Raw genomic sequence first — 24,868 nt, 5'->3', positions numbered from 1 at the left:
GCTCAATCCTTGTTTGGCACGGAGGTTCCCACTGCCCAGAAACTGTTGCCAATGTTAAAAACTCAAGTGCTCCCTTCCCCGAGGGCCCTCTGCGCAGCACGGACAGCGGCTCTGCTCCGCACCCCATGGCCTGTGCCCTGTGCGCGGGCGGGCATCTCCCAGCTCAGTTTCCCAACCCTCTGTCCCCATCAGAGCCCACTATGTACGGGGGCCAGTGAATGGCGACCACCAAGAAACCCCGATAAACAGGGGGCTGATCTGCCTAGGGATCGTCTACGCAGAGCAGAGCAATGGGGATTTGGGGAACATCCCACTTGGGAGAGCCAAGACTGCAGGTGACAAGTGCACGGACTGAAATAAAGCGCAGGGACAGAGCCAGGCGTGGTGGTGCACGCCTGTGACCCCAGTGCTTTGGAGGCTCACATTGCCGGTCTGAAGCCAGCTTCACCGATGGAGCGAGGCCCTTAGCAATTCAGTGAGACTTTGTAAATAAAAAATAAAATAGGGTTGGGTGTAGCTTGGAGATAGAAAGCCCCTGGGTTCCACCCGTAGCAAAAAACACACACACACAAGCACGCAGCTCACCTTGGCTGTCTCTGACACTGTATTCCAGTTACCCCCACTGAGGGTGAACCTCCCGCTGCCGATCCGCGTCAGGATCTCCTCCGGCGTGTCGCTGGGCCCGTTTGCAAATGGAGTGTATCTGGAGAAAAGCCCACACAGCCTGGATACGGCGTCTGGCCTCCGTCCTGGGGACCGGGGTGGGTGGGAGGCCGTCTCCTCCCCTGACTCTGCTCCAAGGGGAGCTCCTGAAGAGAGGGCCGGGCTCCTCCCAGGCACTCACCCCGCCAGCATGGTGTACAGCAGCACGCCCAGGCTCCAGACGTCGCAGCCCTCGTCATAGCCCTGGCGCTTCAGCACCTGGCAGGTGGTACAGGGCAGTCTGAGAGGCAGGGGCAGCGACCAGGTGCTCCCCAGCCCTGGGCTCCGCGTCACGGACACTGGGGCCCCAGGGCGCAGGTGGCCGGCTTCTCCCCACGGCCTGCTCACCTCAGGTGCCACGAAGTTGGCGGTGTAGCAGGGCGTCATGAGGAGCCCGTTCTCGGCCCGCAGCTGTTTGGCGAAGCCGAAGTCACAGATGCGCAGGCACTCGGGGTTCCCAGACTCGTCCACGTACAGGATGTTGCTGGGCTTGAGGTCCCTGTGCACAACCTGGGGCAGAGAGGGCTGGTCAGTCCTGGAGGCCGCCAGTGGGCCGGGTCACGCCGGGGGTGAGAAAGTTGCAAGGACAGGGAAAGACCTCGCACCTGAGAGCAGGGGGAAGGGGAGAAATGGGGCCCACAGCAGGGTCACGGCCTTCCTGGGATCGCTACACAGATGCTTACAGGCACCTGCAATTTTTTTTTTCTTTTTTTTTGGTCTTGAGGACTGAACCCAGGGGCACTTGGGGGCTATACCCTCAGCCCTTTTTATTTTTATTATTTTATTTCATTTTTTGCAGTACAAAGGATTAAATCCAGGAGCATTCTACTTCTGAGCTCCACCCCCAACTCTATTTTTTATTCTTTCTTTCTCTCTCTCTCTCTTTTTTTTTTGCGGGTCTGGGGATGGAACCCAGGGGCAATCGACCTCCAAGCTACATCCCCTGCCCGATTTTTATTCTTTTTTTTTAAATATTTTTTGGGGGGTTTAGAGAAATGTTGTATTTAATGGTAAAGCTTAGCACACTCCAGCACCAGGGACAGCATGGAGTCGAAGCAGCAGGGACAGGTGGGAGACCCCACGGAGCCTCACATGGCGAAGAGGATGAGGCAGGCGACCATCAAACAGAAGAGCCCCATGGCCTCAGACAGGGCAAAGCCCCATAGGAGAAGAGCTGCTGCTTGAGGGACGGGTTCCTGGCATAGCCAATGATCAAGGTGCCCAACACCGTTCCGAAACCAGCTCCCGATCCAGCCACACCGACTGTGGCGGCCCCAGCACCGATAAGCTTGGCTGCTGTGTCAATGTCCCGGGAGACAGCACTGGCCTGGAACTCCCGCCTGGCCACCTGCAGTGGGAGCTGCTGCAGGAAGGCTGTTTAGATGGCTCCTCTAGTTTACTCAGAAAGGAGGCAGACACGGGCCTGAGTAGACCCCGGTACAACAGTGGATCAGAGCCGGAGAAATGAGAAGTGCAGTGGTCTGCATTCTTTCAGTCTCTCAGCTTTAGCCCTTGGTCTCTTATTCTTTATTTTTTGAAAAAGGGTCTCGCTAAGTCACGGAGGGCCTCACTAAGTAGCTGAGGCTGTCTGCGAACCACGATCCTCCGGTCTCAGCCTCCCAAATGCTGGGATTACAAGCGTGCGCCACCAAGCCCGGCTTATTTTTTATTCTTTAATTTGAAACAGGAACTCACTAAGTTGCAGAGGACCTTACGAGGTAGCTGAGGCTGTCTGTGAACCTGTGATCCTCCTATCTCAACCTCCTAAGTACTGGGATTACAAGTGTACATCACCACACCCGGTTCCCTTTTTATTTTATTTTATATAGTTCATTTGTTTATTTATTTTGTGGTATTGGGGATTGAGCCGGGGGCATTCTACCTCTTGTGCTATACACCCCCCCCCAAGCCCAATTTTCTCTCTTTTGTTTTTCTTAGCACTGGGAATGGGACCCAGGTGCATTCTACCTTCGAGCTATACCCTCAGCCCTATTTTCTAGTCTTTATTTTGAAACAAAGTCTCACTAATGTGTGGAGGACCTCATTAAGTAGCTGAGGCTGTCTGTGAACCACAATCCTCCTGTCTCACCCTCCAAAGCACTGGGATTAAAAGCGTGTGCCACCACCCCTGGCTTCCCAGCCCTATTTTTTACCCTTTATTTTGAAACAGGGTCTCAGTCACTAAGTAGCTGAGGTTGGCTGACAATCTGCAATTCTCCTATTTCATCCTCCCAAGTACTGGTATTACAAATGTGAGCTACCACACCCAGCTTTTTATTTTGAAACAGTCTCCCTTAATGGCTGAGGCTAGCCTCCAACCAGTGATCCTCCTGTTGGCCTCCTAAGTACTGGGCTTACAGGCATGTGCCACCATGTCCGGTAATTCTGGCTTTATATAGCACATGAGGGTAACTACTGGTTAAATCATCTATGAGCCAGATATGATGGTGCGCACTTAAAATCCCAGTGCTTAGGAGGCTGAGCCAGGAAGACTGTAGTTTGCAGCCAGCCTCAGGTGCACATCAAGACTCAGCAACCTGACAAGACCCTGTTTCAAAACAACAACAACAAAAAGGGCTGGAGGCATATTTCAAATATATTTATAAGTCAGGCCTGGTGGCGCACGTTTGTAATCCCAGCATTTGGGAGGCTGAGACAGGAGGACCGCGGATAGCCTCAGATAACTAAGTGAGGCCTTTTGCAACTCAGTGAGAACTTGTTTCAAAATAAAGAATAAAATATAGGGCTAGGGGTGAAGTTTGGAGGTAGAATGCCCCTGGGTTCCATCCCCGATACCAAAGAAAAAAAAAAGTTCTCCCCTGCTCTGAGCGCCAGGTGCCCCACTGGTAACTGTCGGGCTCAGCTTGGTGGACTAAACTCTCCTGGGGGTAACTTTAACTAGTACTCACTTGAAAGCAAAACAAGAAAAGAAAACACATTTACCCTCTGATCTGACATGTTTAAATATTAGTCTGTTTACACTGGCCATTTCAGAAACCCAAGCCACTTCAAACAAGACCATTAAAAACACATGTGCTAACCAAATTAAAGCTTTGGTCATGAGGTAAAGTTTCTTTTTGTAAAACAATTCCTCCTAATCAGAGCCATTTCTGCACTCTAATGAGACCATCAATTCAGACAGAGAACCTGAAGGATGAAACCATCAGATGAGGATCCTGGGGAGGGGGATGTCCTCACCGGGGACCACTGCCGGGCTACACGGCCGAGCGCTCACATGCGCGACGCAGGAGGAAGCAACTGCACCCGCGCGGGATGTGCGTGGCGGAGGAACAGCCTCGGCCTTTTGTTTTCTGTTTTGTTCTGTGCTGATTGTTTTGTAGCAGAATGCCAAGCTGGGTGTGGTGATGCACACCTGTAATCCCTGAACTTGGGAGGCTGAGGCAGGAGGATCAAAGGTATGAGGCTGGCCTCAGCAAGTAGTAAGACTCTCATCAATCTAGCAAGACCCTGTTTTTCAAAATAATTTTTAAAAATTGGGCTGGGGGGTGCGTCTCAAAGGTAGAATGCCCCTGGGTTCATTACCCAGTACCACACACACACAAAAAAAGCCAAACTTAGAACATCAACGCAAATATACGTGCAAAAGAAAGCTGGGCGTGGTGGCGCACGCTTGTAATCCCAGCATTCGGGAGGCTGAGACCGGAGGATCGTGGTTTGCGGACAGCCTCAGCTACTTAGTGAGGCCCTCTGCAACTCAGTGAGACCGTTTCAAAATAAAGAATAAAAAACAGGGGTTGTAGTTCAGAGGTCAAATGCCCTTGGGTTCCATCCCCAGACCCGCAAAAGAAAAAAGTGTGTGTGTGTGTGTTTGTGTGTGTGTGTGTGCGCGCGTGCGTGCACGTGTGCAAAAGAGGAGCTGGTGCTTACATACAAAAGGGAGGCTAGAAGCTTTTGTTGAAAACAAGCTTTAAAGCCGGGTATGGTGATGCACACTTGTATTCCCAGTACTTAGGAGACTGAGCCAGGAGAATCGCAGGTTCCTAGCCAGCCTCAGCCAAATAAGAAATAAAAAGATCTGGGGTATAGCTCAGAGGTAGGATGCCCCTAAGACTAATCCCCAGTACCAAAAGAAGAACTGAAAGAATGAATGAGGACCAGGGCAGAGCTCAGAGGTAGAATCCTCTTGGGTTCGGCCGGGTGCGATGGTGCACGCCTACGATCCCAGTACTTGGGAGGCTGAGACGGGAGAGTCGCAAGTTTTAGGACAGCCTCAGCAAATAGTGAGACTCATCAGCCTAGAGAGACGCTATTTCAAAGTAAAAATAAAAAGGGGTGGCGGTGTAGCTGGGAGGTAGAATGCCCCTAGGTTCCATCCCCAGTGCCGTAAAAGCAACAACAACAAAAAGATAATCCCAAATTCAAGCCCTCATACCAATCAATCAATAAAAATTAAATACTTGAACCCAACTCAGGCGCTATAAGCATGTGGAGCCTGGTGGAGGGGCAACCGCATTTACGGATGTGCAATCACATTATGATTTCCCCAGTAATGAATACATGGAATCAGGTGCCGACAGCCAAACATCGTCACAATGAGCCCCTTCCTAGCGTCTTCCCCAGTCCTCCCGGGCATGAGCTGGCCCAGACAAAGACAGCTGGGATTCCTTGAAGTCCATGGCCCATGATGGCCGCATATTCTACATGATTCTTGGGTCCCTGACATCGGCCCTCTCAACCTTTTCTCAGCCCCACCTTTTGTTTTTTGTACTGGAGGCTGAACCCAGGGGCATTCTAGCTGAGTGACACCTATAGCCTACGAGTTATTTTATTTTGAGGCACTGGGGATTGAGCCCAGGAGCACTCTACCTCTGAGTTACACCCCCAGCCCCATTTTTTAGTTCTTTGTTTTGAAACAGGGTCTCACTGAGTTGCGGAGGGCCTAAGTAGCTGGAGCTGTCCGCAAACCTGCGATCCTGCTGTCTCAGCCTCCCGAATGCTGGGATTACAAGCGTGCATCACTACGCCCGGCTTCTAGCCTGTTTTATTTTGAAACAGGGTCTCACTGAGTTGCAAATGGCCTCACTAAGTAGCGGAGGCTGCCTCAAACCTGTGATCTTTAGATCTCAACCTCCCAAGTACTGGGAGTTATAGACAAGAGCCACCCAACTGACATTTCTGGTTTTTGAGATAGGAATCACGCTCTGTTGCCCAGGTTGATCTTTTTTTTTTCTTCTCTTTTTTTGTATGTGTGGCACTGGGAATTAAACCCAGGGGCATTCTACCTCTGAGCTACACCCCCCAGCCCTATTTTATTTGTTATTTGTTATTTTTTTATTTTTATTTTTTGGTGGTACTGGGGGTGGAACCCAGAGGCTTTCTACTTCCGGGCTATATTCCCAGACCCATTTTCTATTTTATTTGGAAACAGGGTCTCACTAAGTTGCTGAAAGCCTCACTAAGTAGCTGAGGCTGGCTTCGAACCCGTGCGATCCTCCTGTCTCAGCCTCCCAAGTGCAGGGATTACAAGCGTGCGCCATCACGACCGGCTTCTTATTTGTTATTTTGAAACAGGATTTTGCTAGGTTATTGAAGGTCTTGCTAAGTTGCTGAGGCTGGCCTCGAACTTGCAATTCTCTGGTATCAGCCTCCCCAGTACTGGTATTACAGATGTGTGCCACCACGCTCAGCTACCTAGGTTGTTCTTCAAGTCCTGGGCTCATGTGATCCTCCTGCCTCAGCCTCCCGAGTGCTGAGACTACAGTGTGAGTGATGGTGCCAGTGTGGACAGTGCTTGAATTTGGGCGATGAGCAGTCGGGGGCTGGTTATTCTTCGCAGTTTTGCACGTTTGGTTAGGTGCCATCTCCCTGGTACCATTCCTGTGCTGTTTCTGCCTGGCCCGCCCTGGACATGCTGCCTTCCCAGTGAAGTAGCACCTTGTTACACCTCACAATCACCCTGTGGGGGCAGCTATCACAGGTCTGCCAAAGATGAAGGGGTCCAGAGAGGAGAGGTGCTTTCCCAACCATGTGCGCAGGTAAGACCAGAAGCCAAGCCTGGCATGGTGGTGCATGCCTGTAAACCCAGTACTTGGGAGGCAGAGACAGGAGGATCACAGGCTTAAGGCCAGCCTCAACAACTTAGGGAGACCCTCCACAACTTAGTGAGATCTGTTTCAAAACAAAAAGTCTGGGGGGTGTAGCTCAGAGGTAGAATGTCCCTGGGCGCAATCCCCAGTTCCACATTAAAAAAAAAAAAAAAAAAAAAAAAAAAAAAGCCGGCCGTAGTGGCGCACGCTTGTAATCCCAATACTTGGGAGGCTGAGACTGGAGGATCGTGGTTTGTCACCAGCCCCAGCTACTTAGTGAGACCCTCTACAACTTAGTGAGACCTTGTTTCAAAATAAAGAAAAAAGGCTGGGTGTGGTGGTGCACACTTGTAATTCCAGTATTTGGGAGGTGGAAACCAGAGGATGGAGGTGCAACAGCCTCAGCTACTTAGCAGGGCCCTTCGCAACTTAGTGAGAACTTGTTTCAAAAAATAAAAGACTAAAAAATAGAGCTGGAGGGGTAGTTCAGAGGTAGAATGCCCCTGAGTTCCATCCCCAGTACCGCAAAAAATATAAATTCAAATACAACCATTTGTTTAGTACTGAGGATTGAACCCAAGGGCATTATACCTCCAAGCTGCAACTCCAGCCCTTTATTTATATATTTATTTTTTAATTTTTGAAATAGAGTTGTTAAATTTCTGAGGCCGGCCTCGAACCTACAATCCTCCTGTCTCAGCCTCTCAGGTACTAGTATTTCAGGTGCATGTCACCATGCTGGGCTGTAAGCCTATGTTCTTTACATTATATTATTATTATTATTATTATTATTATTATTATTATTATTAGCACCTGGGCTATACTCCCAGACCTATTTTATACTTTATTTGGCAAAAGGGTCTCACTAAGTTGCTGAGAGCCTCACTAAGTAGCTGAGGCTGGCTTCGAACCTGTGCGATCCTCCTGTCTTGGCCTCCCAAGCACTGGGATTACACGTGTGCACCACCACACCCGGCTTCATTCTTTTATTTTTTGATGTAGTACTGCGTATTTACCCCAGGGGCATTCTACCTCCAAGCTATACCCCCAACCCTATTTTTAATTTCATTATTATTATTATTATTATTATTATTATTATTTTGTGTGTAGTATTAGTGATTACATCCAGGGGAGTTCTACCTCTGATCTACACTCTAGATCTATTTTATTTTTTTATTTTTGTGGTATTGGGGACTGAACCCTGGGGCATTCTGCCTCCAAGCTGCACCCCCAGCCATATTTTATTTTTAATTTGGAAACAGGGTCTAAGTTGCTGAGAGCATCACTAAATTGCTGAGGCTCACTCTGAACCTCCGTGATCCTCCTGTTTCAGCCTCACAAGTACTGGGATTTTAAGTGGAGATTACAAGTTTATTTTTTATTTTGAAAAAGATCTCACTAAGATGCCAAGGGACCTTGTTCTGCTGAGGCTGGCTATGAACCTGTGATCCTCCTGCCTCAGCCTCCCCAAGGACTGGGATTACACATGTGCACTATCACGCCTGGCCTATTTTTTACTTTGAAACAGCGTCTCACTAAATTACCGCATGCTGGCCTCCAACCTGTGCTCCTCCTGTCTCAGTCTCTCAAGTAGTGGGGTAACAGTCTTTTGCCACCACACCCAGCTCTAGAGCCTACGTTCTCCACATTTTCAGATTAGAAGCTCCCCAAGGCCGGGTGTAGAGGCATACACTTGTAATCCTTGTATTTAGGAGGCTGAGACAGGAGGATCGCAGGCTTGTGGCCAGCCTCAGCTACTTAGTGAGACCCTGTTGCAAAATAAAGAATAAAAACAGGGATGGAGGTATAGCTTGGAAGTAGAATGCCATTGGGTTCAATCCCTAATGCCATTGGGTTCAATCCCTAGTACTGAAAATAAAAAAGCACCCCAAAAGATCAATTTACCCAGAAAACAATGCACACTAGCCACCACCAGGAACCTGGGTGCCTTGCCGCTCTGCGCCTTAGCCTAGAGCCACCTAGCTTGCCTGCCATGTGCAACAAGAAAGGCCGACCCTGCTGTGTGGCCATCATCACCCACCTGCACACCTGTCGCTAGTGCCCGCCCACCCGACTCACGCCCTGCGAGTGCAGGTACTCCACGGTCTTGCCGATGGTGTGCAGGACGCAGCTGGCCTCCCGCTCCGAGAAGAACTTCTGCCGCAGGATCTTGTCCAGCAGCTCCCCGCCCCGCATCAGCTCTGTCACCAGGTACACGTGCTTGCCGTCGTCGTACACCTGACGGAGACCTCAGCATCAGGCCTGTCTCCCCAGCGCCAGGCCGGGCCCACAGTCGCCAGCTCGGATGGGGGCGCATGACAGGAGCCCCGGGCACAGGTTCTGCTCTGGTGGCCCCGGCTTCACCCTCTCGGCTCCTGGGGGTGCTGGCCCCGGTCCTCCACAGGCAGAAAGCCAGGCCCCCGCCACTCCCCATGAGCACTGAGGAGGATCAAGGTCAAAGGTGCGGCCTCCCCGAGTGCCCAGCCCCCGCCCCCGCCTCAAGGACCCCCACTCACATCTTTCAGGGTGATGATGTTGGGGTGCTGTCCGTACCGCAGAAGAATCTCGATCTCTTCTGAGGGATCCCGCTTGCTCTTGTCGATGACCTGAAGTAAGTGGGTGTGCATAGCAGCCTCGGGGAAACCCCAGGCCTCCCTCTCTCCCTGCAGCCACAGAGCCGCACTGCAAGGCCTGGCGGTCTCACCTCTCACCCATGCACAGGGCATCAGACCCCTCCTCTGCCCCAAGGACTGCAGCTAGCCGGCCACACCCCGCCCGGAGGCCCACCTTGACAGCGTACTCCGTGTTGGTGGCCTTGTGGACACAGCGCTTGCACACAGAGTAGGAGCCCACACCGATTGTCTCCTTGACCACGTAGCCATCACTGAACACCAGGTTCTTCCCGTGGAGTTGCTGCAGGGGACGGAGGGGTGGAGCTGAGCTCGGCTACAGAGTGCTGGAGTCGTCATCACCACAGGGCCTTTGCTTGGTGGAGATGGTATAGGGAGGGAGCCAGGAGGCCTGGGCTAGTGCCAGCTGTGTGACCACAGGCAAGACTCTGCCTCTCTCTGAGCCTCAGTGTTCTAGGTTTTTTTTTTGTTTGTTTTTTGTTTGTGGTACGGGGGGGTGAAACCCAGGGGCTTTCTATCTCTGGGCCATACTCCCAGACTTATTTTATATTTTATTTAGAAACAGAGTCTCACTAAGTTGCTGAGAGCCTCACTAAGTAGCTGAGGCTGGCTTTGAACCTGTGCGATCCTCTTGTCTCAGCCTCCCAAGCGCGCGGGGATTACAAGCGTGCGCCACCACGCCCAGCTAGTGTTGTGGTTTTTATGATGAGCACACCTGCAGGCTCTCAGTGGCCCAGGGTGCAGTCTGTAGACATGGGGTAGTGGAGGGGGAGGCAAGAAAGTCAACAACACACACTTGGAGAGGTGTGGCTCTGAGAAACCCGGGAGGGTGTGGAGGCCTGAGCTGGGCGCAGGCTCTGCCGCCAATGGGGGCCAGGGACCATCTCGCAGGGGGTCAAAGTTTCTGAGAGAAAAACAGCAAGTGCTTGGATGGTACTTTGCGTGTGCCATGAGCCAGATGTAAATCCAAAGACTTCCACCAGACGGCACAGGTCCTGGGGACAGCCTTGGTTTGTACCTAGAGTCCTCCTATCCAGACTGGGGGTGGAGGTGGGAGGTGTGTGTGTGTGTGTGTGTGTGTGTGTGTGTGTGTGTGTGTGTGTGTGTGTGTGTGTTTTACTGGGGATTGAATCTCTACTCAGCTACACCCTCGCCCTATTTTATTTTTATTTTGAAACAGTCTCACTAGGTTGATAAGAGTCTCAACTTTCAACTTGCTAAGACTGTCCTTGAATTTGCGATCCTCCTGTCTCAGCCTCCCAAGTACTAGGATTACAGGTGTGCACTACCACACCTAGCTTCTGTTTTATTTTGAGACAGGGTCATACTAAGTTGCACAGGCTGGCCTTGAACCTGTGATCCTCTGCCTCAGTCTCCTGAATAGCTGGGATTTCAGGCACATATCACTGTGTCTGGCCTGGAGTCTACATTTCTGACTCTCAATTTTCTCCTTCCTTCCTTCCTTCCTTCCTTCCTTCCTTCCTTCCTTCCTTTTCTTTCTTTTGCGGTACTAGGGATGGAACCCAGGTGCATTCTACCTCTAAGCTATACCTCTAGCCTATTTTTGATTCTTTATTTTGAAACAGGGTCTCACTGAGTTGCAAAGGGCCTCACTAAGTAGCTGAGGCTGTCCGTGAACTGCGCTTCTCCTGTCTCAGCCCCCGAGTGCGGGTTTATAAGCCTGCGCACCACACAGCAACTTTCCATGGAGCAGTGCAGTGTACAAATGAGACAAGTCTGAGGACACAAAGCCCCTGCCAGCCAGTCCCATTAGGGATGCAACAGCCGCTCCCACACTCCACCCCTGGCACTTGCCTAGTTATCTCTGTGTCTTCGCAGAGTTATCAGGGCCACCATGTAAGGCAGGCACTGTCAGCCCCATTTTACAAATTCGGAAAGTGACAGTCGAGGAGCTGCAAGTCCTATGGACCCAGGGTGCCATCAGGGTTTGACCAAGCCCCAGTCTCCACCACTGTATCCGTGGCTATTCTGCCTTGGGTCTTCTGGGTGGGAAAGGACAACCGAGCAGCAGCCCACGCCCTCACCTGTACCACCGAGTGCAGGGGGGCCTGTGTGGCCCGAGGCTTGCTGTCATCCTCCATCAGGCCGGTGGCCACGAAGCTGAAGCCGCGGAACAGCTGATGGGCGCCGGCACTGGGGGGGATGCCTGGGGAATCTGCAGAGGTAGGAAGCACCGTGAGCCTGAGGAGCCACCTGGACCCTGAGGCAGCCCAGCCCAGGGAGGCCATTGGTGTCTTGGCCCGGTGGGAACCTGTGCCGGGCCCACCTTTTCAGGTGGTCAGACCAGCCGGGTCCTGTCACACAGAGAACATGAGCCTTCCTCACACGGCCTGAGCTGGATGCCGCTCCCGGCTTCCTTGCCTCGGCTGCACCTTAGGAGCGCCTTCACACGGTCACCACAGCAGTGGTTCCAACGACACACCTGCCATGCTGCCTGCACCCTTCCCACACTCCTCCCTGCCCTCTGGAGAAAGCCCAGCTCCTCGGTGGCAGCTGAGGTCCCTGGGGTCTCAGCCTCCTCTCCTCCATTCCTCAGCTTGGCACATGGGACTCCCCGGGAGCCATCGTACACGCCAAACCCTCTGCCCAGATAATCCACTTGTCCGTCCTCCGCTCAGCTCTCATGCTCTCTTCCAAGAAGCCTGGCCCGCCGCTGCTCCTCCAGCCCCTCGTCCTAACGACCCTCTCTTCCAACAGGCTGAGCTGTGTGAAAGCTGGGCCTAGGTCTGCCGTGTTCTGCATCATTCCCACTAGACTGGCACGCAGAGGGGACCCGTTTGTACTTGTCAGGTAAATGAAGAGATAAGCCAGACTGGTCAGAGCAGTGCTAAGCTCCCTGTCAGCAGGGTGCAAGCTACTCCCCTTTGCTAAGACCTGCCGCTCTAAGAGGCAGCTCATAGCCAACATCCCTGCCAATATCTGGCTAAAAAGTTAGGGTTTATACCAAGCTCCTTCCCAGATGCCCCTGCACTGGGCTCCTGCAGCAACCAGAGTGGGTGGGTGGCTGTGCCCATGTTCCTGATGAGTACACTGAGGCCCAGCAGTCAGAGCAGCCGAAGCTGATTCCCACGCCTGCTCCTGACCTGTGGGCGCTGTCCCCCCTCCCCTGCCTGGCATCTCTGCCATGGCTTTGCCAGGCCGGATTCCTTACCCCTGACATGAATGTGGGCCTGGTGTGTTTAGTGTCCCAGTGGGCTGACAATGCCTGGGGCAGGGGTCCTGACTTCTCTATTGTGCCTTAACCACCCCCACACCTCACTCCCTCACCCATACACAAAGAAGCCACAGAGCTCCGGAGTGGGAGCCAGGCAGTGTGAGACTCGGAAGAGTCCCACAGAGCCAGACAATTGTCGCCCCTCTACCCACACACCCCGGCCTGCCATGGCCCCTGGCTCCCCGCTTCCCTCCTGCACCAGCCGCAGGCAGACAAACCAGATGAGGGACGCACCCTTGGGAGTGCGGGATGTGAACTCGGTGTCAAAGTAGAAGGTGTCGTCAGGCTGAGCCACGGCTGGCTTGAAGGGGGGTTTGATCTCACGACGGTACAGCTTCTGTGAGGTGGGGAGGGTGCGCTGGTCACCACGGTGCCCCACAGCCCGCCAGCAGCCCCCCCGCAGGAGAAGCATGGGCCACGCTGCCCAGCAGACAGGCCTGACTGTCTGAGGGCAGCCCCTCACCCTCCCGCATCTGGGCACCCCCACCCTTCCTGTGGCCAGCAGGGCCGGAGCCCCAGCGTGGATGGGCACTCACATTCCAGTCGATGGTGGAGTAGAAGACATGCCGCTTGATCTCCTCGGCCCCATCGGGGCCGGAGCCTGCAAGAGCCCATATGAGGGGTGTGCCCCTGGATGGCGTGACCCCAGACACCCGCCCTGCCTGCTAAGAGGCTGCACACTGCTCTGGGACCAGCTGCTGGAACAGAGGGAAGAGACAGGCTCGCCCTGCCCCGATTCACCCAGCCATTACCCCAAGGGCTGTAGCCCAGTCAGTACCTCCCACTTTCTGGAGCCTCTGATGATCAGGCTCCAATGCACTGATGGGAGGAAGAAGCCCCAGAGAGATTAGGCAGCTTGTCCAAGGCCAGTCAGGACAGAGGGTGAACTTTTTCTGAGACCTACAGAGGGGCCTTGCCCCCTCCCCAGGCAGGTCCTATCTGCTCCTCTGATCCTATCGCGAGCTTGGCTGTCTCTCCATTCAGCCCCAGGGGCCTGGACTGGACCTCACAAAGCCAGTCATGGTACTCAGAGGCACAAGAGAATCAAGCCTGCCAACAGCCCCCTGCGGGAGGAGCGTGGGCCCTCTTGGAGGTACAAGATGGTCAAGACCAGCCTCAGGAGCTTAGTGAGGCTCTCAGCAACCTAGCAAGACCCTGTTTCAAAACAAAAAAATTCAAAACGGGCTGGGGGTGTGGCTCAGAGGTAGAATGTCCCTGGGTCCATCATCAATTTATTTTTTTTATTTTTTTTGGTGGTACTGGGGATGGAACCCAGGGGCCTTCTACCTCCAGGCTATACTCCCAGACCTATTTTATATTTTATTTGGAAACAGGGTCTCTTAAACCAGCTGAGGCTGGCTTCGAACCCGCGCGATCCTCCTGTCTCAGCCTCCGAAGCGCGGGGATTACAAGCGTGCACCACCGCCACCGCTTTCCATCATCAATTAAAAAAAAAAAAAACCGCTGGTCACAGTCCAGGTGAACCCAGGAACATGCAAGCTGACAGGTACTTTTTTTTTTTTGTGGCATTGGGGGTGAAACCCAGGGGCTTTTCTCCCAGCTCTACTCCCAGACCTTTTTTTATACTTTATCTGGAAACAGGGTCTCACTAAGTTGCTGAGAGCCTCACTAAGTAGCTGATGCTGGCTTTGAAATTGTGCAATCCTCCTGTCTCAGCCTCCCAAGCACTGGGGTTACAAGCGTGCACCACCACGCCGGCCGAGCTGATATGTACTTAACACTTACTACAAATCAGACATGTTGCCTGAGCCTCCCCCATGAGCTGGCCTGGGATTGTCTCCATTGAGAGAAAGAAAGTCCCCTACCCAGGTCATGTAGCTCATAAATGGGACTCGCTGCTGTGTGCCAGGCAGTGGGGACTAACGCGGCCGGGGCTAGGACCTGTGCCTTCTCCCTCCTGAACTCACGGGCCAGCAGCCTTGTCGGAGAAGCTGCGTGGGGGCCTCTGTCCTTGTCCTTGGAGGGAGTGGAGATGACTCAGTTCCTGCCTCCCCCACACACAGGTCACCCCCACCAACACCAAACATGGAGCCAGTAAGCGGGGCGGCCTGCGGCATTGTCTGCGCACGCAAAGGACAACGGCCCCTTTCAGCCCCAGATGTGGCCCCATGGCCTAGGCTGCAGCTGTACCCTGTTCCCCACCGCCACATCCCTCCCCTGGCTGGGGCTGCTTACCGAGCCGGTTGGCAGGATTGCGCTTGAACAGGGCCCGCAGGAGGCTCTGGGCTTCTGTGCTCAGAAACTGGGGCATGCCTAGCTTTGCCCTGAAACAGCCCCCGGGGGCCTTATCAGGGCTGAGCCGCACCGCAGACCCCCATCCCGCCCTGCCGGCGTCCAGACCTCACTCCCAGCTGAGCCCAGATAAGCCAACCCCTAACTCACCTCCCAAAGACCTCAGGGTCCCTCCCACAGGCCCTGTGGGTGCAGAGGGGGCCAGTAAAAGCACATTTATCCCACAGAGCTGTCTCACTAATGGGGGCAATGGAGGCAGGGCAGGGTAACAGTCTAGCCCCAAATTGGTACCTGCAGTACCAGGACAGGGCTGCTGCTTACTTCAAAATCAGGGTCATGGTCTCCTTCCGGTCCTTCCCCTGGAAGGGCAGGGAGCCCGTCAGCATCTCAAACTGTAAGATAAGAGTCGATTCACACTCTATCCCTGTCTCCCACACCCCTGCTCTTCCTGCCTAGGCCACCCTGCTCCTGTCCCAGGATTTTTTTCTTTTTTTTGTGTGGTGCTGGGGACCAAATCTAAGACTTTATGCCTGCTAGGCAAGTGATCCACCTCTGATTTACATCTCTAGCCCTTTTTATTTCTAGATGGGGTCTTGTTACATCACTGTGATCCTCTTGCCTCGGCCAGCTAAGAAGCTGGGATTACAGGCTCACTGCTGCGCCCCACTCAGTCCCGGCATTCCTGCTGGCTGATGGGACCTCCATGTCCACTCCACCTGGAGGAAGGAGAAGGTCTACCCCTCTCCATTCCACCATCCCAGACCACTAGGGGTGACACGAGGGGCCCAAGGCTGGGAAAAGCCCAGAGCCCGGTTAGGGGGCCCCGGGCAGGAGAAACTGGAGCAGCGTGTAGGATGAGGTAAGCTTGTAGGATGTAGCGTGTAGGATGAGGTAAGCTTGGCTGTGAGAGGATGGTGCAGACCCTTAGAGACGACCACCCCCCTCACCATACGGATGGGAAACTGAGGCCGGGGCTTCAGGCTGGGTCCTTTATGCTTGCCTAGGCACTCACCATCAACACCCCATAGGACCACCAATCTGCGCTGTGGGTGTGGCCCTGGCGGTTGACGACCTCTGGGGCCATGTACTCCACTGTCCCGCAGAAGGAATAGGCCTTCTTCTCGTGGTCAACGGCCTCCTTGCTCAGGCCAAAGTCTGCAGCGAGGACAGGGGCCATCTCTTCAGGACCCCTGCTTCCTCGCTGCCATGCTCTGTACACTCAACTCTCCTGTCCACAGGCCTGTGGGCATCACCCGTGACACTTGGGAGGAAGCTAAGGCCCAGAGAGGTTACACGGAAAACAGCTGGGATTCCAAACTGGGTAGCTGCAAGTCTGGAGCCTGAGGCCCGACCTTCCCAAGTAACTGGCACTCCATATCAGGAAGAAAGCCATAGCACTCAGCTGAGACCTATGAGGAGCTCCTCCTAGCCTCCCCTAGGGCCGGAGAGACAAGGGCTCCCCACTCACCTGTGAGCTTGATGTGGCCCTCTTCATCCAGAAGGATGCTGTAACAGAGAGGCGGAATCAGAGCAGGCACTGTGTGGGGTCCAGCAGCACCACACGGTGATGGGACTTTGGCCTGCCCAGGGGAGGTGCCCCAAATCCATCTAATGAATGGGTGGCAGATCCAGGTCACAGCAGTGCCTGACGGGTGTGCTGCCTTTTTTATTTTTATTTTTTTTTTTTAATTTTTTTTTTACTTTTTGCAGTTCTGGGGATGATGGAACCCAGGGGCATTCGACCTCCGAGCTACACTCCCTGCCCTATTTTTTTATTCTTTATTTTGAGACAGGGTCTCACGATGTTGCCCAGAATGTCCTGGAATTCCTGGACCCAAGAAATCCTGCATCAGCCTTCCGAGTAACTGGCACCACCGATGTGCGCCATCGTGCCTAGCTTGAAGTGCGCCTAACTCTGATGTCAGGTCCCATCCCGTCTCACCACTTGCCCCTGGCTCCCAACTTATCATTGGAGGGTACTATATTTAGATAGTAAGGAAAATTCTAAAGATGACCATATCAAGAAATGTTCTTTAAGCCGGGCATGGTGGCTCACGCTTGTAATCCTAGCATTTCGGAGGCTGAGACCTGAGGATCGGTTCGTGGACAGCCTCAGCTACTACTTAGTGAGGCCCTCTGCAACTCAGTGAGACCCGGTTTCAAAAATAAAGAATAAAAAATAGGGTAGGGGGTTTAGCTCCGAGGTCGAATGCCCCTGGGTTCCATCCCCAGACCCGCAAAAAAAAAAAAAAAAAAAAAAAAAAAAAAAAGTTCTTTAATGGTAGCATCTCTGATGTCACACTGGGTTAGTGTAGGCAATGGATTTGCCTGGAAGATGCTTGGTCCTCAGTAATGGCAGCCCTGGTGACTAGGCAACCCCCTAAGGGCATCCCTGTACTCTACAGAGAACCCAAGAGAGGGGAAAGTTCCTGGGGAAAGCCACACCCACTCCCATTGTTCTAGGAGAGACTCCCGGGCAGGTCAGGGCTCCACTCACTTCTCAGGCTTGAGGTCTCTGTAAATGATGCCCAGGCTGTGCAGGTGGTCCAGTCCCAGAGCCAGCTCGGCCAGGTAAAACTTCACGTCCTCCTCCGTGAACATAACCTGCAACGGGTGGGCAGGGGCTTTAGCTAGAACCGCCTCTTCCCCAGGAGCTGGAGCCCTGGGAAGCCGGCAGCTTCTTGGTCCAAAAGTTTACCTAGGGGACATACCCCAATGCCACACACCTTTTTTTCTCTCTAAAGGGGTTTGAAGTCTGAAATGACTAATATACACATCACCCATAGTGGTGCAGACTGTAAATAGCAAAAGGTTAGAAGCAGCCCAAGGGTCAGGAGCAGGAGACTGGGATAAACTGCCTTTCCTCCCCGCGTCTAGGAGGGCTACAGGGCCTAAGCTAGCACACGGAGCCTCTCCATGTCCTGATACGGAACAATCTCACTGTCTTGGAAAGGGAAGGCACAGAAATGTATACACAGAATGGTACTTTTTACAGAAGGAAGTGGGAGGAAGGGCTTTGGAACAAGTATTAGAATCATTTGCAAAGGAACATGGGAAGGTTAAACAAGAAACCAATAAAAACGTTTACCTATGGGGGGTAGAGGTGACTGGGTGGAAAGAAGGCTTCTCGAATATTTTTCTTTTGTTTTTTTAGTTTTAGTTTTAGTTTTTGCTTTTGCTTTGGTGGTACTGGAGATGGAACCCTTCTACCTCCGGACTACACTCCCAGACCTATTTTATATTTTATTTGGAAACAGGGTCTCTTAAGCCAGCAAGGCTGGCTTCGAACCTGTGCGATCCTCCTGTCTCCGCCTCCCAAGTGCGGGGATTACAAGCATGCGCCACCATGCCGGGCATTTTTCTTTTGAATCATGTAAATATATTACCTATTCAAATATTAAAATAGCATTCTAAAAATTAAAAGTTTGGGTCTCTTTAAAGCTTGCATTGTATTAATGGTCTCATTTTTGTGTGGGGCTCAGGTTACATCAGTCCAAAATCCTTTTGGATAACACATGGAACAAGAATGATAAAGCCCAACTTTCTGGATGGGCCTGGGCTTCTCCCTGTGCTGATGGCCTTGGCCAGCATGGAGGTGAAGAGGAGAGAGGTACCATTAGCACCCGGATTCAGGACTTTCTCATCCTCAGACTGTCCTGGGAGGAACTCTCAGAGGTCTTGCCAAATGTGGACTCTGTCCCAGGGTGGGTGACATTTCCTGGGTCAGGGGCTGCTGACAGGCCTAGGGCTACGCTGATGTTTTCTTTGCAATGCCCTGGATGTAGACCCTGTGGTGCCCCCGGCTCCCTCCTGGGCCCTCTGGCAGTGGGACATCAGCTTACCTCTTTTGAGAGTCGTGTGAAGAGGTCCCCACCACGCAGGAAGTCCAGAATGAGATAGAGCTTGCCCTCAGTCTGGAAGGCTGGGGAGAGGGGAGAGGCAGGGTGGAGTCGGCGGGGCCTGGGGACCTGCTCCTCGGCCCTGGCCCCCTCAGCCTGCCAAGTGGGAGATGGGACAAGGTACAGAGGCAGGCAGCAGACCCCAGGCTACAGCGAATGCTGGGGAGAAGAGGCAGGAACTGTGGCAGGGGCTGTGGACTCACCATAATGCAGCTTCACCACAAATGGGTGGTTTACATCAGCCAGGATGTCTCTCTCCATCTTGGTCCGAACACGGTCCCGCACTGGTCAGAGAAGAAAGGAAGTCACCAAGAGTCCAAATGCCAAACACACCACCGCCCAGCCTCAACCAGGGGCTCCTTTCCTGACTGTTCACCAGCCTGTGCTCCTGAAGTGCCCTCACTCAGGGCTCTGTGGATGCTCAATCTTTTCTTTTTGGTACTGGAGATTGAACTCAGGGGCATTGTACCTCCAAGCTATACCCCTAGTCCGATTTTATTTCTTATTTGGAAACAGGGTCTCACTAAGTTGCAGAGTGCCTCAGCCTCACAGCTGAGGCTGGCTTGAACCTGCGATCCTCCTGTCTCAGCCTCTCAAGTACTGTACTCGTTCTGATGTAATCTGTATGACGAGTGTGTACCACACTGCCAGGCTCCTCCGGTCCTTATTTTTTATTTTGAAACGGGGTCTCACTACATTGCTGAAGCTGTCCTCCCAACTGCAATCCTCCCGTCTCAGCCTCCTAAGTACTGGAATTATACTTGTGCATCACCACATCTGGCCGGACACTCAATCTTAATTCTTCTTTCTCTGGCTGCCCTGGCTTCTCAGCCTGCCCGCAGCCCTCAACCCTCACGGCAATGCTCAGGTCTAGGCGTTGGCTTCCACCAGCTCTACTGGCCTGCCTGTCAACATGCTTCATTGAAGACCACTGAGCAACCTCTGCTCCATCTTCTAAGGTCTCCAGATAGCATCTGCACTTTCTCCAGTACACCTTGACTAACCCCCTCTCCATCTGACCTGCAAATTCCCAAATCTCTAGTCTGAGGGATGGTGAGAACTGTTACCTGGGAGGCTAGCTAGAGAAGCAGATTACCTGAGCTGAAAATTCTTTTTGTGTGTGCAGGACTGGAGGTTGAACCTAGGGGTGTTCTACCTCCGAGCTATACCCCCAGCCATATTTTTTCTTTCTTTCTTTCTTTCTTTCTTTCTTTCTTTCTTTCTTTCTTTCTTTTTCTTTTTCTTTTTCTTTTTCTTTCTTTTTTTGCAGTACTAGAGATGGAACCCAGGGGCATTCTAACTCCAAGCTATATTCCAGCCTTATTTTTTTATTCTTTATTTTGAAACAGGGTCTCACTGAGTTAGTGAGGGCCTTACTAAATAGCTGAGGCTGGCCAAAGACCTGGATCCTCCTGTCTCAGCCTCCCAAGTATTAGGATTACAAGCATGTGTTACCACACTTAGCTTATTTTTTATTTTGAAGCAGAGTCTCACTAGATTCATGAGCGTCTCACTATTTGTTGAACCTACCTCTTGAACCTGGGATCCTCTTGTCTTAGCCTCCTAAGTGCCGATGTTACAAGTATGTGCCACCATGCCTGGCCGAAAATTCTGATTCATAGGTTTGGTAAGGCATTCTTTTATGTTTTTCTTTCTTTTTATTTTTTGTTATTGTTTTGGTTTTTGTGGTACTGGAGATTGAACCCAGGGGCACTCTACCAATGAATTACATCCCAGCTATATTCTTTTGTTTTTCCTTTATTTTTAAATTATTTATTTATTTATTTATTTATTTTTGTGGTACTGGGGATGGAACCCAGGGGCATTCTAAACTGCTGAGAGCCTCACTAAGTAGCTGAGGCTGGCTTCAAACCTGTGTGATACTCCTGCCTCAGCCTCCCAAGCACTGAGATTACAAGCGTGCACCACCACGCCTGGCTTATTTTTATTTTTTTTGGTACTGGGGATTGAGTCCCAGGGGAATCCTACCTCTGAGCTATACCTCTAACCCGATTTTATTTTTATTTGAAAACAGAGACTCATTAGGTTGCTGAAAGCTTCACTAAATTGCCAAAGCTGGTTTTGAATCTGCGATCCTCTGTCTTAGCCTCCCAAGCACTGGGATTACAGGCATATGCCACCACATCTGGCTTACCTGGCTTATTTTTAAATTTTGAAACCGGGTTAGCAAGTAGTGAGACAAATCAGGCTGGCGAGACCCTTATCAACAAAAGGCCCCTACTCCACCGCCAGCACGCCGTGTTCACCCGACCTCCTTCCAGACATCCGCCCTCAGCCAGTGGTCACTACCTGGCTTGGGAGGGAGGGGCCGGGGAAGGTGGGCCTGTCTCTCCACCTTCACTCCTCCTGAAGATGCAGCCGCCTCCCTCAAGCCACCCAAGTCCAGGAGACCAGGGCTTCACACCAGAGGCAGCCCACTCACCTTTCAGCGTCGCCTTCTTCAGTACCTTCATGGCATAGAGATGCCCACTGTCAGGCCGGGTCACCTTGCGCACCAGGAAGACCTGAGGACGGGGGCAGGAGCCAGAAAGAAGCTGGGTGGAGGTTGAGCCTCTGGCTCCCATCCCCGGGGCCCCCCTGCCCTCTTGATTCCTTGAACTAAGTTGGCCTTTTTTGTGTGTGTGGTGCTGGGAATTGAACCCAGGGACATTCTACCTCTGAGGTACAGCCCCAGCCAGATATTCTTTATTTTGAAACAGAGTCTCACTAATTTGCAGATGGACTCACTAAGTAGCTGAGGCTGGCTGAGAACCCAGATCCTCCTGTCTCAGCCTCCCAAGTACTGGGATTACAAGCGTGCACCACCACGCCTGGCCCCAAGTTGGCCTTTTGCTCCCTGGGTAGTGAAGTGATCTCACCTTTGCCTTCCCGTCCTTTCAGCTCCACCGTAACCTCTGACCCCCACCTCTGACACGACCAGTGCTGCCGTCCCCAGGGCAGACACGACTCACCTTGCCAAAGGATCCCTGGCCCAGAACCTTGAGGAGCTCAAAATGGGATGGATCCGCCTTCTCAGAGCCGGCCTTCACGTGGTGCGTGATGGAGATCTCCTTAAGTGCACCCTCATCCTGACAGAGGACAGAAGAAGAGATGGACAGGGTGGCGTGGGAACCCCGCCCGAGGCTGCAGGAACACATCCCCAGCCACGCAGGCCCCCCCAGAACTCAGTGGGCCCAACAACACTACAACACTCTGTTGACAGTGGACTGCGGGCAGGACAGCCCACGGGTACAGCTCAGGCCCCGAGGATGCCCAGGCTGGCCAGACTGAGCCGACCTTGGCTCTGGGAGAGGGACCTGCCCCAGGCCTGCCCTGTTGGCTCCCCTCCCCCTGCTGTTTTGGTTTTGCCACAATAGGAAGTAGAGTTTGTTCTCACAGGGGAGGTAGAGCTGGGTCTTTGTTTCTGGACAGGATGAGGTGAGAGGATCCCTCTGCCTATATAGAGAGGGCAAAGATGCAGAGACCCAAGAGCCATCAGGGATACCCCCTTAGCCCAGTAAGTACCAATCTGGGGCAGCTGGGAGTTAAGGCCAGAGAACCCATGCCCTACCTGCCCAAGCATCCCCCAGACAAGCCTCCAGAAGGCCCCCCATCCTTTCTGTTTTAGGACCCTCTGCTCTCCCTCCAGTCTGTAGCCTGGTCCTGCAGCAGAAGGTCTCCTCACTTCCCTAGGAGGTGGGTCTAGGCAGGGGGCGGGGTGGAGCAAAGCCGGCTGAGGCCAAACTGGCTGCCCAGGCACCTGTTCCAGGGCCACAGCCAGGCCGGGACCAGATATCCGGGCACACTCACCGAGTCCTGCTGGGGGCCAGAGCCAGGGACAAGGGCAGGCAGAGAGGTCTGGCCGATCCTGGGCCGCTGCTTTCTGGGCAGCCAGGGGAGCAGGGCCCAGAGCCGCAGACGGGGCAGCTTGGGATCCTGCTCCATCCGCCCAGCAGGGCCACGGCACCATGGCAGGGGGAGGCAGCGTCCGGGGCTGCCGGGAGGTGGCCAGGCTCAAGGCGGATGTGCAGGCTGAGCGCGCAGGGGCTGGGCCCAGCCCAGGGCAGCCAATCACTCAGGGCCTGTGGTTTCCCAGCCCTAGGCCTCCACCCTCACCATGTTCCCTTCTTTCTTCCCCTCTCCTCAGTGCCTGAGAGCTGCCCTCTGCCCTCCCCCACCTTCCCTGTAGGCTACAAAGGGAAAGCCCTATGCCTACCCAACTGCTGAGCAGATAGGTACTCAGTAGGCAAAGACACGCGGAGGCAGCTAGGGAGAGATGGCCAACAGGCAGCACCAAGAGGTGGAGACAGATAAAGACGGTGCCCAGCAAGCAGGAGCCGGGGGCCACACACACCCTGCAGGCAGGGGTATGCAAGGACACATACCCAACAGACAGAGACAGAGGGAACACATGCCCAAGAGGCAGAGATGGAGGGGGTCAGGCAGAGGCAAGAAACACACCTCCATTAGGAAGACAGGAAGAACCCATATGTAACAGACAGAGGTGGACAGACTTGTACCCGACAGGCACCGGCAGATGGGGACGCAGAACAAACAGGCAGAGACAGAAGGGGACAAGAACCCAACAGGTAGAAACAGAAGAGCACAGGAAGCCATCAGGCAGAGACAGATGGGACTACCCATCCACAGGCTGAGATAGAAGGGGACAAAACCCAACAGGCTTCCAATATGTGGCATGTACCCAACTGGTGAAGACAAGACCTTGGCAAGTGCAGACAGGAACCCAGCAAGAGAGACAGGTGGGCAGAGAGGGCCACCCGGAGTCAGGAGGCCCATCAAGGCAGACTGACAGGTACCCAGGGCAGACACACACAGGCAGCGAAGCAGGGGTCACAAAGGGTTAGGGGCAGAGCCATGGGTTGTTGCTGGATTGTGAGGGGGTGGGGAGAGGAGGGGTGCCACCTGCAAGGTCCCAGCACTCAGCAGGGTAGGCCAGTGTCTGGCAGAGCTACCTCTGAGGTCTTCCATTTCCCTGGGTTTTTTTTTTTTCCCATAGCAGGGCATGAGAGGTGCCCACAACTAAGGTAGTGCCAAGAGGGCCGTCTCCAGAGTACAGTTTGATGACTTTGACTCAGATCCAGATACCCCCAAAGCTGTAAACCCTTTCAAGAAATAGGCAACTGAGTCCCAGAGGAGAAAAAATACCCAGGCTCAAAACAAAGCAGAGGCAGAGCCGGCTTGAGCCCAAGTCTCTATTTCCTAACAGGCCTGGATCAGCAGGTAAGACAGCCTGCACCTCTTCCCCACTCCAGATCTTGACCCTCAGAGACCCAACGCCATCTTCAGGGGACTCTCCCTGATAGGAGTGGGTTTAACACACACACACACACACACACACACACACACACACACACACACACACCTTCAGGCTAATCAAGCCCCTGAGCGCCTGCCCACCCTACCCCAAGATCTGCGCCTCCACTTGGGAACCCTATCCCTGGGGACAGAGGCAGCCACCCGGAAATCTCAGGGGACAGGGCCACCCCCAAATCGATTCCTTGCCCAGAGACACAGTGACAGACACTGCTGGCAGCAGGCCACCCTTCTGCTCACCTTTCTGGGACAGGAGACCATGTTTCTCTCAACCCTGAGGAAATCTGCCGGGGTCTGCATGGTGGGGCCCACGCCAGTGGCTAGAGGGCCCCGGGACTCTTCTTACTTCTGCTTTTTTAAAGCTTTCTTGACCCAGAAGGCAGGGTCCCTGGCCCCCTCCTTCTCACTTCCCCCTCGACAGGGAGGAGGGACAGAAGATGGGTCAGGATTCTCTGCTGAAGAGGGGACACTGCAGACCCCAGGCCCACGACCCAGGAAAAGGACAAGGGTATATCCCTCCTCCTCTGCTCTAACCCTAGGTAGGGGAGACAGGGATGCAGAAAAGTCACAAGGTGATGAGGTAGTGGGCATCCTAGCACCTGCACACAACCACCTGGAGGACCCTGAGACTGGGTGGGACAGAAGTCGGCCAGGCCACAGCCTGACGCCCTGCCCAGAGCTCGGCTACTCCCTCCCCACGGCCACCTGGAATGGCGGCCCGCAGAGCAGGCACCACTGTGCCCGGTCCTGCCCCCGCTCAGATGCTCC

At 53.3% G+C, this 24,868-nt stretch overlaps 1 protein-coding gene and 1 pseudogene across 5 annotated transcripts in view; both read right to left on the bottom strand.

Moving 5' to 3' along the window:
• Window positions 1-24,868, bottom strand: part of RPS6KA1 (ribosomal protein S6 kinase A1) — a gene marked incomplete at both ends in the record, with an annotated part of 44,061 nt that overhangs the window by 2,233 nt on the left and 16,960 nt on the right. The window contains 19 exons of one of the 4 annotated variants that reach the window (XM_080691927.1): window positions 586-703; window positions 845-921; window positions 1,051-1,212; window positions 8,829-8,987; window positions 9,266-9,355; window positions 9,537-9,662; window positions 11,425-11,555; window positions 12,849-12,951; window positions 13,151-13,215; window positions 14,811-14,899; window positions 15,189-15,259; window positions 15,880-16,022; window positions 16,336-16,373; window positions 17,365-17,471; window positions 18,710-18,789; window positions 18,970-19,050; window positions 21,210-21,291; window positions 21,739-21,855; window positions 24,341-24,400. In XM_080691927.1, coding sequence (XP_080548053.1) covers window positions 586-703; window positions 845-921; window positions 1,051-1,212; window positions 8,829-8,987; window positions 9,266-9,355; window positions 9,537-9,662; window positions 11,425-11,555; window positions 12,849-12,951; window positions 13,151-13,215; window positions 14,811-14,899; window positions 15,189-15,259; window positions 15,880-16,022; window positions 16,336-16,373; window positions 17,365-17,471; window positions 18,710-18,789; window positions 18,970-19,050; window positions 21,210-21,291; window positions 21,739-21,855; window positions 24,341-24,400 — 1,899 coding nt within the window. Of the gene's footprint in view, window positions 1-585; window positions 704-844; window positions 922-1,050; window positions 1,213-8,828; window positions 8,988-9,265; window positions 9,356-9,536; window positions 9,663-11,424; window positions 11,556-12,848; window positions 12,952-13,150; window positions 13,216-14,810; window positions 14,900-15,188; window positions 15,260-15,879; window positions 16,023-16,335; window positions 16,374-17,364; window positions 17,472-18,709; window positions 18,790-18,969; window positions 19,051-21,209; window positions 21,292-21,738; window positions 21,856-22,576; window positions 22,712-24,340; window positions 24,401-24,868 lie in introns of those variants that run through there. The other 3 variants (XM_080691925.1, XM_080691926.1, XM_080691928.1) reach the window with 3 other exon arrangements.
• LOC308261186 (ATP synthase F(0) complex subunit C1, mitochondrial-like) lies at window positions 1,791-2,189 on the bottom strand (annotated as a pseudogene). Its single transcript has one exon. The product of its transcript is annotated as an ATP synthase F(0) complex subunit C1, mitochondrial-like (transcript).

This window comes from Muscardinus avellanarius, assembly GCF_963383645.1.
Source record: "Muscardinus avellanarius genome assembly, chromosome: 3".
Lineage (NCBI taxonomy): Eukaryota > Metazoa > Chordata > Mammalia > Rodentia > Gliridae > Muscardinus > Muscardinus avellanarius.
Note: the sequence above shows the minus strand (reverse complement) of the source record. Positions and strands in the feature narration are given on the sequence as shown.